A 14,722-nucleotide genomic window follows, 5' to 3' on the forward strand; every position below is an offset into this window, starting at 1 on the left:
TTAATAATAACCAAAAAATTTAATTAATTTTTAATTAAAATTATTTACAATGTTTATATTACTTTTTATTCATTTATAATTCATTATCATATAGTCACTCCTTTAGTTTGTATTTTTTTGCATTGTTTTAAATAAAAAAAATACCTTCAAAACTTTGATTTTGCTTAAAAAGAATAAAAAAACGAAGTGTTAATATTTTATGGACTATAAAAAAAACTCTAGGATTATTCAGTGAAGTGTTGAACTGGAACGATCTTATTGAAGAAAGTTTCTATAATAGCCAGGAAATATTATTCGTTCAATTCTGTTCGCTACTAAAAATATCATTTCATTCCTTGACGTAGCTACTTACGTCATTCGACTAAACACTATTCTTTTGACAAAAATTACTTAATATTTTAATAATGTAAGAATAATTTAAGATAAGAGCTCCATTAGAATCTATAATATTATTGAATAATTAATTGTACAAAAAAAAAACAACTATAATATAAATAAATTTATTTTTAACAACATAATGGCAGGAACTTTTTATTTGTATTAATTTTAATTTTGTTTTAATCTAAAAATATATAACTTGAATTTTTTTTCCTATAAAAGCGATTATCTTATAGTAGTATATACCTTATCTTATTTAAAATAAATTATTTAAGAAATATAACTACATAATAAAGAGGTTAATATTAATTACTGTTAATAAAATATAAATATTTAAATAAATTTTAATAATTTTTACAATATTTTCCTTTAAAATGATGTTAATATATTTTTTTAAAATGTACAGTACATTGATTAACGTTATAATTGATAACAGGATGTTTTTATGCAATAAAAACATAATAAAATTAACAATAAAATTTAAAATTTTAATTAAACAAACTTTAAAAAGTAATAAAATTGTTTTAAAGTTAATTAAAGTTTTGTAGATGTAGTTAATACAATTACCTTGTTTAATAATTAAAAATTTAAAGTTTACTGTGTAAAAATTTGAGAATAAGAGTGCTATTTATAATAAGATTTGCATTTAAGTGTGCTTTTTTAAAAGATATATAGATAAAATGCTACACTTTTCTGGTTATCAATCATTTTAAGGACACTTGTTCAAAGAATAGTTTGACAAATTACCCGACAGTAAATAAGAGGTCAGCAATCGTTATAAGATATAGAACTAATGACGAATTTGTTACTATAATTCAATAATAAAACTGTAAATTTTAAAATTTTATACGAATAAAAAATTCGTATTACTATTGCTGTTACATTTTTTTTCTATTTCTCTCCATTTAAAAGGTTAAAATAAATACATTTATCTAAGAAAAAGTATAAAATAAATTTGTCACTAACATAGGGTGAAGTCACTTTTAAATATACAACTAGAATTTTATTAGTTTCCTCACGTTATATTAAATATATTCTGGCTATGGTGAAGCTTCTCGTATAATAATATTTAAAAATTAATAAGAGAATGTATAAAATTATTTCAGAAATTTTGTTGTATATACTGTTAAAAATATATTTAAAAAGTTTTAAGGAATAAAGAGCATTAAAACTTAAAATATTTTACATTTTATTCTTTCTCGTGCATTATAAATGATAATAATTATATACATAATTGCATTTACAAAGTAAGCTTACAAATGCAGTTAATTTGTATAAAATTACAAACTAAGTTTTAGAATTTGTAATTATAACTACATATAAATGTCTAAACAACGAGCACTAACGGGAAAATTAAAAAAATAATAATAATAAAGAATATAATTGTTTTTGATTTCTTTGTGAAATATTTACAGAAATAAATTATTTTTTATAATTTATTTTATTTTTTACAAGTGAAAAATTAACAAAAATTAATTTAAACTGGTAAATGCGTTATTGAATAAAGTATAATAATTCATTAGCTTTAATGGAAAAGTTTTTGATCGATCTTTCTGTAACTTCGATTCATTTTCTTTATTATTGTTAAAAGTTTGTATTATTATTATTATTATTATTATTATGGTATTGATATTCGGTTGATATTGAAGACAAGTGCACAGACAAAAATAAAGGTATAGCCTTTAAAAATAATTGTTTAGCCAAGCTTGTACGCTGTTAATTTATATATCTCCATTTAAAATGTTACTGATTATAGATATGCATTTATTACTGTCATTTTCTGTAGTGTGACATAAATCTTTTGATTAAGACGTAATGTTTCCTGTCTTTTATACGTCGTATGTCATTCGAGAAAGAGTCACAGATACAATAAATATCTTCATCTTTTTATTATTATTGTTGTTATTATAGGAAAATACTTAAAGATAATTACAGTAATGTAATATCACGTATAATCTATTTAATTTCAAAGATTGATAAGTTCTTTAAAAGTATTTTACTAAATTATAAAATTTTTCTGTGATCGAAATTATAAAATAATTTGAAAGCTCGTAATTATAATTAAAATATCCAAGTTAAAGACGAAAAGTAACACTAATATAGAATCAGAACACGTTTTCAGAATGCATTATCTTTAAAAAATGAAGTTTAAATTTGATTTAAAATAAATAAATAAAATAAAATTGTTATTAAATATTATAAATTTAAAGTAATAAAAAAGAAATTTATATTTGATTTACCATTTTCACTTTAAATATTTGCAAACAAAATTTATTTTTGTAAATTTCCAATATATAATAACAATTTTATTTTATAAAAATTTACGAATTTATTTATAAAGAATTGTAATGCTCGTGTATTGATGCAAATAAGAATAACTTGTATATTATTTATTCATAACGAAAATATTTTATTGATATTAAATTATTCCCTAAAAATGTAGCATCTTTTTTTCTTTAAAAAAAGTATATTTTTATAAAATATTTCTGAAAGACAGGGGCGAATTCTCTGTGCTTGCTTAGTATGCTTAAGAGAATGTTTTGACTGTCAATATACTTTTTATATGAGTACAAATATGCAATAATAATTTATTCTAAGTTAGAATAAATTATTATTGAATATTTGTTCTCATATAAAAAGTATATTGACAGTCAAAACATTCTCTTAAGCATGCTAAGCAAGCACAGAAAATTCGCCCCTGCTGAAAGATTAAATAAAATTATCAGTAAGACTATGAGATAAAAGTGATAAATTATTATTTCCATAATTATATTTTCACTTTAACTCACCTTTTAAATATTTTTAAAAGGAAACTAACAATATAAACTTAAAATTTCTTTTAATATTAAATACTTTAATTTTTTTCTAGTCAATAAGCTGATTACCTTAATAATCAGCGTATCGAACAGAAATTTTGCTACGTAAGGTTGGTAATTTGATTTGTCTCGTCAAAATAATAACTTCAATTTAAATATTTATAATACAAATTAAAAAAATAAATGCAGAATTTTAATGTGTTGGAAGATTTATAATGATTCTGCATTTTATTCCATCAAACCAACGATTTAACAAATGTCTCGGTATCGATTTTGATGTCCCCGTCTAGAGTTGACCCGTAACCTTATTTTCAAGTACAAGATTATTCCTTTCTTTATATAATGCCTCTCGGAAATGCATCGAAATTACTTTTATTTACATCATTAATCTCCTTTAATTGTTTAAAAATCTTCTTTCGCTTATATAAACGATCAGGGAAATATATTTATCAAATTCTTCCTCTCCTGCATTAATCGGAATTTCGTTATAGTTCGAAATAATTTGAATTTCTTTTATAATATTTATTTATTTATTTATTATTTATATTCATTTAGTTACTATAAATAAGCGAAATAATCAATTTAGAAAAAAGAATTTTAACATTAATTATGCTTTAATTTTCGAAACTGATTTGACATTCTTATGCTCTAACTTTATTTGGGATTCTTCCAAACTAATATTTTTCAATTAAATTTAAAAAAAAATGATTTATATCTATTGAAAACATTAGAATTGATTACTTTATTTCTAATATATTAATTTAAAACGATATTTTTAAAAGTTTTTAAGCCGGAAACAATGCGAAACATTAGAGTCGCTACGTAATGCTCTACTGATTTAATAAACATTTTAAACAGTTGTAAAAATTTTTTAAATAAATGTTTATTTAATTTTAACAAGTGTTGTCAAGAAATATCTTAATTCGTTTCTTCCGTAGTCCCTCCCTGTGTATAGAAATAGTACAGTCTGTCCCGTTTAGGAGCAGATCGAAATGCTGCACCCGTATCTATAATAACAACATGCACATTTGAAAATACTATTTGTGATATAACTTATTGGTCACGTAAAGTGGGCTACTATACCTTATATTTGCTATACAGATTATGGTATTTATTGAAAATATAATAGAAAACGGGACATAGAAACAAGATTTACTAAATATAAAATAAAGTATTCTATTATTATGGTATTGATATTCGGTTGATATTGAAGACAAGTGCACAGACAAAAATAAAGGTATAGCCTTTAAAAATAATTGTTTAGCCAAGCTTGTACGCTGTTAATTTATATATCTCCATTTAAAATGTTACTGATTATAGATATGCATTTATTACTGTCGTTTTCTGTAGTGTGACATAAATCTTTTGATTAAGACGTAATGTTTCCTGTCTTTTATACGTCGTATGTCATTCGAGAAAGAGTCACAGATACAATAAATATCTTCATCTTTTTATTATTATTGTTGTTATTATAGGAAAATACTTAAAGATAATTACAGTAATGTAATATCACGTATAATCTATTTAATTTCAAAGATTGATAAGTTCTTTAAAAGTATTTTACTAAATTATAAAATTTTTCTGTGATCGAAATTATAAAATAATTTCAAAGCTCGTAATTATAATTAAAATATCCAAGTTAAAGACGAAAAGTAACACTAATATAGAATCAGAACACGTTTTCAGAATGCATTATCTTTAAAAAATGAAGTTTAAATTTGATTTAAAATAAATAAATAAAATAAAATTGTTATTAAATATTATAAATTTAAAGTAATAAAAAAGAAATTTATATTTGATTTACCATTTTCACTTTAAATATTTGCAAACAAAATTTATTTTTGTAAATTTCCAATATATAATAACAATTTTATTTTATAAAAATTTACGAATTTATTTATAAAGAATTGTAATGCTCGTGTATTGATGCAAATAAGAATAACTTGTATATTATTTATTCATAACGAAAATATTTTATTGATATTAAATTATTCCCTAAAAATGTAGCATCTTTTTTTTCTTTAAAAAAAGTATATTTTTATAAAATATTTCTGAAAGACAGGGGCGAATTCTCTGTGCTTGCTTAGTATGCTTAAGAGAATGTTTTGACTGTCAATATACTTTTTATATGAGTACAAATATGCAATAATAATTTATTCTAAGTTAGAATAAATTATTATTGAATATTTGTTCTCATATAAAAAGTATATTGACAGTCAAAACATTCTCTTAAGCATGCTAAGCAAGCACAGAGAATTCGCCCCTGCTGAAAGATTAAATAAAATTATCANCATGTATCTTTGAGTTGATGCGGGATTATATGGAATTTATTTATAATTTCCATATAATCCCGCATCAGGAATTATACAGGAATAAATATAAATTTATACAGGAATTATTTATAAATTAAATTATTATTAATTTATATTTTGATGTATTATAAAGGACTATATAACTGACAATTAAAACAATTATTTTACTAGTAAAAAGTATTAAAAATACCCTTAAATATAATTAAATATAAAATTTTAAACTGATGAATTTTAAATATTTTTATTATATATTTAAATAGCAATTTAGAATTCATAAAACGTTTTAATACGAGTTTTAAACCTTAAAAATATTTATTGTAAGCGAGTAAAAGAAGGAATTAAAGGTTAAAATCATATCTTAAAATATTATGTAAAAGATAGAGTGATAACATAAAGTAAATCTAGTTTAAATCATTTTATAAATAACAAGCTTTACTTAATCGACATTTTATTATATTTAATTTACAATATATGGGATTTGTGTGCTTCAATCAAAATCAATGCAAGTTTATGATGATGTAAAATAAATTTCAAGCTTATTAGCACGAAAAAATATTTTTTATAATGTAAAGTAATAAAACAAAAACTTATTTTTATACTTAATTATTCAGACAATTAATTAAAATATAATCATTTTTTTCCTCGATATTTAATTAATGATAATATAATACATTTATTTTTTATCGATAAGAATATTTATTCAGAAAAAAAAATACAATAAAAGTTGTTTTTCAATTAATACAGTTGACTATTCCAGAAGGGTGCTTTAATTAATGACAGCTTTATCCGCATTTAATTGCTATAAATCGATATATAAAATAGCATATAAGCTTTAACAAACAAACAAGTTTAATTAGAAAAAAAATAAAAAAACACGTTCAATAAATTTAAGTAATTATTTTCAATATTTGAAGATCTTTATTCGAGTTGTTTCGTCGTTAATATTATAAAATAAATAAATAAAGTAAAATATGTTATACGTCCCAACAAAAATTCAAATTTCTCCTCGCTTTATTCAACAAAAAAAAGGCATTTAAAAATAAAAATTCAATTTTCTATGGAAACAACAAAAAATAAATTGAACTTTTTTCTATTACAAGCTATCGTAATGGAACTTCAGCAAATGATAAAGATCTTGTAGAAAAAAAAAGTAACGAGTTTCACATGATGATGGTCTTTCTGATAATAGAGAATGAATTCAATACCGAGATTTTTTCCAAAAAACAGCTTTATAAACGTATAAATTTCACTTAAAATCATATGTTAACATATGCAGCTAGTAAACAGCGAACTTTAAAGTATTTAAAAATTAAACTTTGCTGTTATTTCTAAGTTTTAAACTCGTAAAAGTTCTGAGATAAAATACAAGAATAATTCTCCTTATTATTATTTAATTTTAAGAACTTGGAACTTATTTATAGTCAAGTTATAAGCTACAAGTTATAGCTTAAGGCCTCATTCTACGAAGGGTCTCCTTCCCTCCGAAGAAAAAAATATATACACGTGCTTATTCATTAAATTATAAACATATACGTGACATTTCCTCGCTACTTAATAAAAAATTAGGCTGTAAATATGTAATTTCGGTCTGGAGTGAAAGCTTATAAGCTTATACTTGAAGGCCATGGTTAGTTTAGTTAGTTATTTAGAAGAGAATTTTAACAAGAATCTTAATAAACGTATTTGGATAAACTTAAATGTCATTGTTCTCGTTTCTTACTATATTAAGAATTTGTTTATTTGATATAATGACCTCATAAAGAAAATTAAACTCGATAAAAATAGAACGATTGAGAAAACATTCTTTGTTAATCATGATAAACACGGTACGATTTTTACAGTAAACCATCAAATTAATAGATACAAATGTTTATTTATTGTATAAAAGTTTATCTTTCGTAAAACAAATAAATTAGAAAGCAATTAAGTAGAAAAATATTTCAAAATAACAATTCGAAATTTTATTTTTAGACAATAAAAAAAAATCTTTCGAAAATGATTATTAATTATTCAACGAACTTTACAACATTACAACGTAAAATTGTTTACTTTTTTAAAAAAATAAAGATTCAATCACGAAATCTTTAAATTTTTAAGATATTTTTCTAAGTTTTATTGTCATTTTTATTATTGAAACATTTCCCATTTAGAAGTATTCAGAATATTCTTACAAATTAAAATATTTTAAATGATAAAATTTCGCTTATATCAAAGTTTAATTACTCTAGTGTTTAAGTCAAGAAAATAATATATTTATTTTGTTATGTACAGTACTATATATATTATTTTTTCGACTTAAAAACATTACGGTAATTAAACTTTGATATAAGAAAAATTATATATATATATATCAGTGAATATAAAATTGATCTATATTAATAAAATACAACTAAATTTGGTATTTGAAGGCGTTTTTATATCTATAGCGTAATCAAGGAGGGGCCCCAGGGGCCCGCGCCCCTTTTCTTATATTTGTAAATAAATAAATTAAGAAAAAATCAAAGTAAAAGAAGAAAATTTGAACGTGACAAACCCACTAATACACATGCATATACAATATATGCATGTGTATTAGTGGCTTTATCCCCAGTAGTATAGGGTGAATGTAGACTCGCACGCTCTAATTTGGTCCCCCTAATATTACTATAATTATTCAAACTCAATTAATAATAATGTCTCAATCAATCGTTCCTACATACGACAATTTAAATAATAAACTGTATTAAGTCAGATTTATATATCGATTAATTTATTACTAACTTTATGTAGACGTAAAGTTTAAGCTTACAAAAGTTTCTATTCGTTTCTATGCGCTAAATTGAGGGTTCATTATATAAAATTTGATGATTGTAAAATTATATTTGATTATTTTTTTTACATAGCAACGCTGATCTATGGGATATCTAATACATGTGTTTGGAAGAAGAAATAAGTAGCATATCAGAAGAGATTCTGATATTGAACAAGAACTAGAAGTCTTTATGAGACAGCTGCAAGAGCCAGATAAATCTTCCAAAAATGAAGTGGTTCTATTAAAAGAAAGAACAATTTCTTCTTTTCAGAAGAACAATAACCAAAAACAATAATGATCTATAGAAGTTTTTTTTATTTATAAAAATGCATTTTAATAATTTATTATAATTGGGATTTTTTTAATGTTTTATTTTTCGGATGAACTAATAAATTATTTTTAAAATAAATATTTTAAATTAAAAAAAAAAATTNAAATTAAGAAAAAATCAAAGTAAAAGAAGAAAATTTGAACGTGACAAACCCACTAATACACATGCATATACAATATATGCATGTGTATTAGTGGCTTTATCCCCAGTAGTATAGGGTGAATGTAGACTCGCACGCTCTAATTTGGTCCCCCTAATATTACTATAATTATTCAAACTCAATTAATAATAATGTCTCAATCAATCGTTCCTACATACGACAATTTAAATAATAAACTGTATTAAGTCAGATTTATATATCGATTAATTTATTACTAACTTTATGTAGACGTAAAGTTTAAGCTTACAAAAGTTTCTATTCGTTTCTATGCGCTAAATTGAGGGTTCATTATATAAAATTTGATGATTGTAAAATTATATTTGATTATTTTTTTTACATAGCAACGCTGATCTATGGGATATCTAATACATGTGTTTGGAAGAAGAAATAAGTAGCATATCAGAAGAGATTGTGATATTGAACAAGAACTAGAAGTCTTTATGAGACAGCTGCAAGAGCCAGATAAATCTTCCAAAAATGAAGTGGTTCTATTAAAAGAAAGAACAATTTCTTCTTTTCAGAAGAACAATAACCAAAAACAATAATGATCTATAGAAGTTTTTTTTATTTATAAAAATGCATTTTAATAATTTATTATAATTGGGATTTTTTTAATGTTTTATTTTTCGGATGAACTAATAAATTATTTTTAAAATAAATATTTTAAATTAAAAAAAAAAACATATTTTTATATATATGTGAAAAAAAGAATTCTCAATTTAATTTTACGATAAAAACTAAAAACTATGTTTATTTTTTTTTATTTAATTTCTTGAAAAGAACTTTTTATTCTTTTAAATAAACGAGAATTAAACGTTTTAACTTTAATTCTAGTTTTAACGAAAGTTAATTTTAGGATAAATTATTTTAAAAAATAACACATTTTAAAATGTTGATCATTAATCATGTTTATTCAGCAAACCATGTTTACTGTACAAGAATAAAAAATTATAAATAAAAATATTATAAAGATTTCTAAACAAGATATTCTTATTCTGTTTATAATTATATTCATTTTCGTGGCTGAATATACTATAAACACGGAGAAAGGCATAAAATAAAGGCATAAAAAACGCCCTACTTAAAAATACATACAGCACTCTTGCTTATTTATCTTATTTTATCGATTTTCGATAAGATAATTCTTAAATAATAGGTTATTCTCCTTAAAACGATATAAAAAGTTCAATTTTTTGTATATTTAAACAAACTCTAACATGTAAAATTATGTAAAAACCTCTTATGCAGAGATTTAGAACAGCTGACATTGAAGATGATTTTTCTCAGTCTATTCGTCTAGATAACACGCAAAAATGTTATCTAAACACTTAAGGTTATTGAGTGAAATCTATCAAATCTTTAAGTTCATTCATCAATTATTATGTAAATCAACTTCAAATTATTTTAATAAAGTAATTAAAACCTTTAAATTAAAAAAAATAAACAGGTTTAGATATAAAATTTGCATTTAAATTCTACATATATTTTATTATAAACGAGCAATTATTTATTGTGTCACAATAAATTTTTAATCATATTTTTAATTTATTTAATCTAAAATATATGCTCTCGATCTCAAATTAGTAGTGTCTTGCCCCTGTACATCATATTTTTCCTGATAGCAAAAGAGTGTATACCTATATTTAAAATAATTATTATAATATTTTTCTAAGCAATGTGAATTATCTAATACTATTATTTAAAATAGTAAAACTCTACTCTGTAAAATATTACTATTTTTTTTAGAAATAGGAAAAACAATAAATACATAAATATTGTTCCCTTTAAATAATTAAACTTTAGTGACGAATAAAGTATTAAATGTTAAATGTTAAATGTTACATTTAATGCATTTTCTATATCAAAATTAAACTAATAATTTGCTCATTTTCAGAAAACAATTTTATCTATCATCAGCATTAGTTGAATACATGGAAGATTCCATTACACTATTGTGGATCATTAAACATCACAAAGCGATTTCTCTGACATATTACGACTGAAATATTTAAGTTATTTGTGAGTTACGATTTAATTGATCAGAAGACATTATAACAAATAGCTGTCTACTATATTTATGAATATTTTTACATATTTTTTTTAACTCTTTAGGGGTGAAATGATTAAAGAATAACCTCCTCAATGATTGTTCGTGATAACTGTAGTTAGTAGCGCTAAATGACATTTTTCTATTTAAAAAAATTATTTACAGAAAAAAACGAAACAAATATGTCAAATATAATGCACTTGTAAGACCATATTGAAACGAAAATGTTTAATTAAATTCGTTGTTTGTTTATAAATTGGACATTAGCCAGATTGTTAGCGAGACATCTGGCTGAAGACAATGAGTTGTGATGGAATAAATTCTTTGTATTAAACAAATTTAAAATGTATATTTAACATAATTAATTTTTAATTATTCTACAAAAAATATTTTTTTCGGTTAAACTATTCTATTTTTGTGTGAAGACATTACAGATTTTACTATTGAGTATCGATAATAAGTGATAATGATGATGGTGATGAACAAATGTTTAAGAATCTTTCCTTAAAAGTGTGCATTATTTTTTAACGTTTCACATTATTGACAATTTGGATTTTGTGATGAAAAGAATAAAAACAGAGAAAGAAATGACTGTTGATGATGATAACGTGTCAGAATGTCGTTACTGACTTTTACAGTATCGATCTAAGATATGCGAAAGATTGGAAGATGTTCAAAGTCTCCTTGCCAAATTTGCAATCTAGCTCTTCTTTTTCTTCCTATATCTATAATAAGATGGAAAAATCTGAAAATTTCACTAAAATTAAGTAAAATAACTGATTTTTATCTAGTTTTTAACCCAAAAATCAAAATGTTAGCATTCTAAAATATTGAATCGTGTTTCAACCACATTTGGTTTTGACGGCTTCTAGTCAATATCGATCTTTTAACATTCAGAATGTAAACAAATTACAATATACAATATTTCTATAAATATGTTTTATACCAAGCAACTACAAAATAAATTTTTATGCATTAAAACTTCTTATATAAATTCGAATATAAAACGTGATTTTTTAAAGCATATAATTTTCTGGCAAGTTTTAAAACACTTTTATTCTTTATTAATATTTTATTATTCTTATTAATATTTTATAGATTATATCATCAAAAGTATAAAACTATTTCGGTATAACATTACTTAATTATTTAGAGTAATAATGCCTTTATAACAGCAATCTGAATTTATTTAAGATACTCTTTTGATTATAATGATAATAATATACATAATTTTATATATTATCTTAAAATGTGTTTAAGAATTAAATCATGCAATTATATATATAAATATACAGAAAAAACAAAATAATTAAGCGAATACTTAAACTATGTAATTTATTTGCAATTGCACTAAAGTTCAGTTCTTTCAGAATTGAATTTTAGTATAAATTAAAGGCAAAATATATATATAGTTTGCTTTATTTATCGAGTAAGATAATGTTAAGTGAAGTATATATTGCTCAAAACAATTAAGAGATATTGCAGTATCAGATTAATATTTCAATAGAACTGATGGTTTTTGTCTTAGAAAATAATGGCAGATAAATAAATAAAAAACTTTATTGAATTTTATGATGTAGTCTCATGATAAATTAATTCGATTGAATTCGGCAGCCGCTAAAACAATAGACCATTTGACAGCGAAAAAATTAAGTTATTCGAAAGTTCGAGTATTCAGCGTAAACAAAACCTTAAAGCATTAGAACAGAGTTGACTATACTTGTTTTTTCTTCAAAATAAATCCGACATTGCAATAATTGTTCTGAGTAATATAACAAAAACAAGGAATAATATATTAAATATAGATTTATAAGTTTTTTCTTATTCTTTCTCGCATTCTCTTATAGGTAGTGTAAGATAATTCGAAAAAACCATATGTTGATTTAGCGTTACTTAAATATCTAGAATTAACTTTACTGCTACATGAAAATTTAATATATAAACCGTGTAAAACGTTTCGGGTTCAGTAAGAAACTGTCGCATTTTGACATTTGCAGTGTGCGATCTGTCATTTATCATTACCGATCCATATCCGAACCCATACTAATCAAATCGATCTATAACCGAGTCATTATCTAACTATAGTTTTACACGAGCTAATATATCGATCAGAGCATAAAAAAACCAATTAACAAAGCTATTAACGAGTATAGGAAACTGACAGTTCGATCTACAGAGCCAACCTAGACGCACACTCCCAACCGAAACTGACAGATGGGTGACATTGTAAATATGTCGGTTATATAAGAGCAGGAGGAACCATCTTACCTTGATTTGTAGATTGATTCGATTCACCTAATAGTTCGGTGGCGGGTGAACTTTGTGCCACAATGTCTATATCTAAACCACCGCTGCTACGAATGCTACACACGCCGTTCGGTTTATTATCGTTGTCAGCAAGAGTCTGTGATTTAGCAGAGGAGTTTCCGTCACATTTTACATTATGAGCGCTTATAGAATCGGACAGGCTACACGCTATATCGGTAACTGGAACGGGAGTATCAGAATCATCGGTGATAACAACTGCAGGAGGTACCCTCGTTTTAGCTGAAGAAGAACGGACGGATTTCGGGCGTGTATGTATAGCCTCCTCTCTAATCATTGTGGTCAATCTGTCTGCAGTCATCTAACAGATTACCGTTCAGTCACATTGCCACCATTCCAACCATAGCAAGGATTTCGGATTGTCTGCCCGGGACTGACTTTGACGGTTGCGCACACACAACTACTACTACTACTGGTTAAGGTATTCACTAGGTGCTCTGACACTGCGACTGCGCCAATTACACCAACTCTCCTCCCCGCTTCAACAAGCTTCGTCCTGTTTTCTAAACATTTATATTAGCACAGCTTTCACAATTTCTTATTTATTTATTTATTATTAAAAGATCTCGACTGTACTTTGAAAATTTCTTCTGTGTTATCTAAATACAAAGAATAAGTCAGAATTTGAGATTTGTTCTGTATCATTTAAAATTTCGTGTTTTAAATATTTATATTAACGCGATTTTTGAATTAAGTATTTAAAATATTTTAATATTTTATTATTTGCTAATTCGTTATATAAAAAGTTCGCTTATACTTTATAATTTAAATTTTTTTTACATAAACTTATTTTTCTTTTTTCCGAGTATTTATGTGAGTAATAAGAAATATCGACATATTTAATCTACCGTATATTTTTATTAATAATGTCAATAAAAGTTCTAAAACTGTAAATTTTATTTATTAAGTACAATTACTAAATTTAAAATTTCTATATTTAAAATGAATTATTATAGATTTTACGCTTTTTGGTAAACAAATTCCCTCTAAAAATGTTTCGAATTACTCTTTTTAACCTTCAAAATTAATTCTAATGTTTTAAAACTTTAATTAAATGCTTTTCTATTAAATGAAATTTTTATTGATGGTTTCTTTTATTTGCTAATAATCTATAATTAATTATTTTTATAATTTAAAATAAATTAATCTTTCAAAGTAAACATAATTTATTTTTACTTAAATAAGACCTTATAATTTTTACTTATTTTATTTTCCTTCATACAAAAGAAAACAAAAAATTAAATCTTATTTGATATGAAAATTAGTATATAATGTTTTTATTTAATATATAACTTTTAATTAATATTTAATTTTTTATTTTTAAATCCTGAAAATTAGTTTTAAAAATAAAATTTAAATAAAATAAAATTCAAGAGAAGAAAAGAAAGAGAAAATTATAAATCAGAATCAATTTAAATAATGTTTACCAAAGAAAAATTATAATTATTTCTTTTAAATCTGATGAAATAACTGAAGAAGATGTAATTTTAAAAATTACAATATAAGAAATTAATCAATAATTATTTTATTTTAATATATTAATACAATTTTAAATTTTTTAT

The 14,722-nt window shown here is 23.2% G+C and overlaps 1 protein-coding gene across 1 annotated transcript in view; it reads right to left on the reverse strand.

Moving 5' to 3' along the window:
* Nucleotides 1-13,566, reverse strand: part of LOC111641596 (putative thiamine transporter SLC35F3) — a 54,461-nt gene extending 40,895 nt beyond the window's left edge. The window contains exon 1 of the mRNA XM_023387781.1: nt 13,104-13,566. Coding sequence (XP_023243549.1) covers nt 13,104-13,461 — 358 coding nt within the window. The 5' untranslated portion in view covers nt 13,462-13,566. The remainder of the gene's footprint in view (nt 1-13,103) is intronic.
* Between the last annotated feature and the right edge of the window lie 1,156 nt (nt 13,567-14,722).

Source organism: Centruroides sculpturatus, unplaced genomic scaffold (genome assembly GCF_000671375.1).
Source record: "Centruroides sculpturatus isolate CEXI.00-Female unplaced genomic scaffold, Cexi_2.0 scaffold1555, whole genome shotgun sequence".
Lineage (NCBI taxonomy): Eukaryota > Metazoa > Arthropoda > Arachnida > Scorpiones > Buthidae > Centruroides > Centruroides sculpturatus.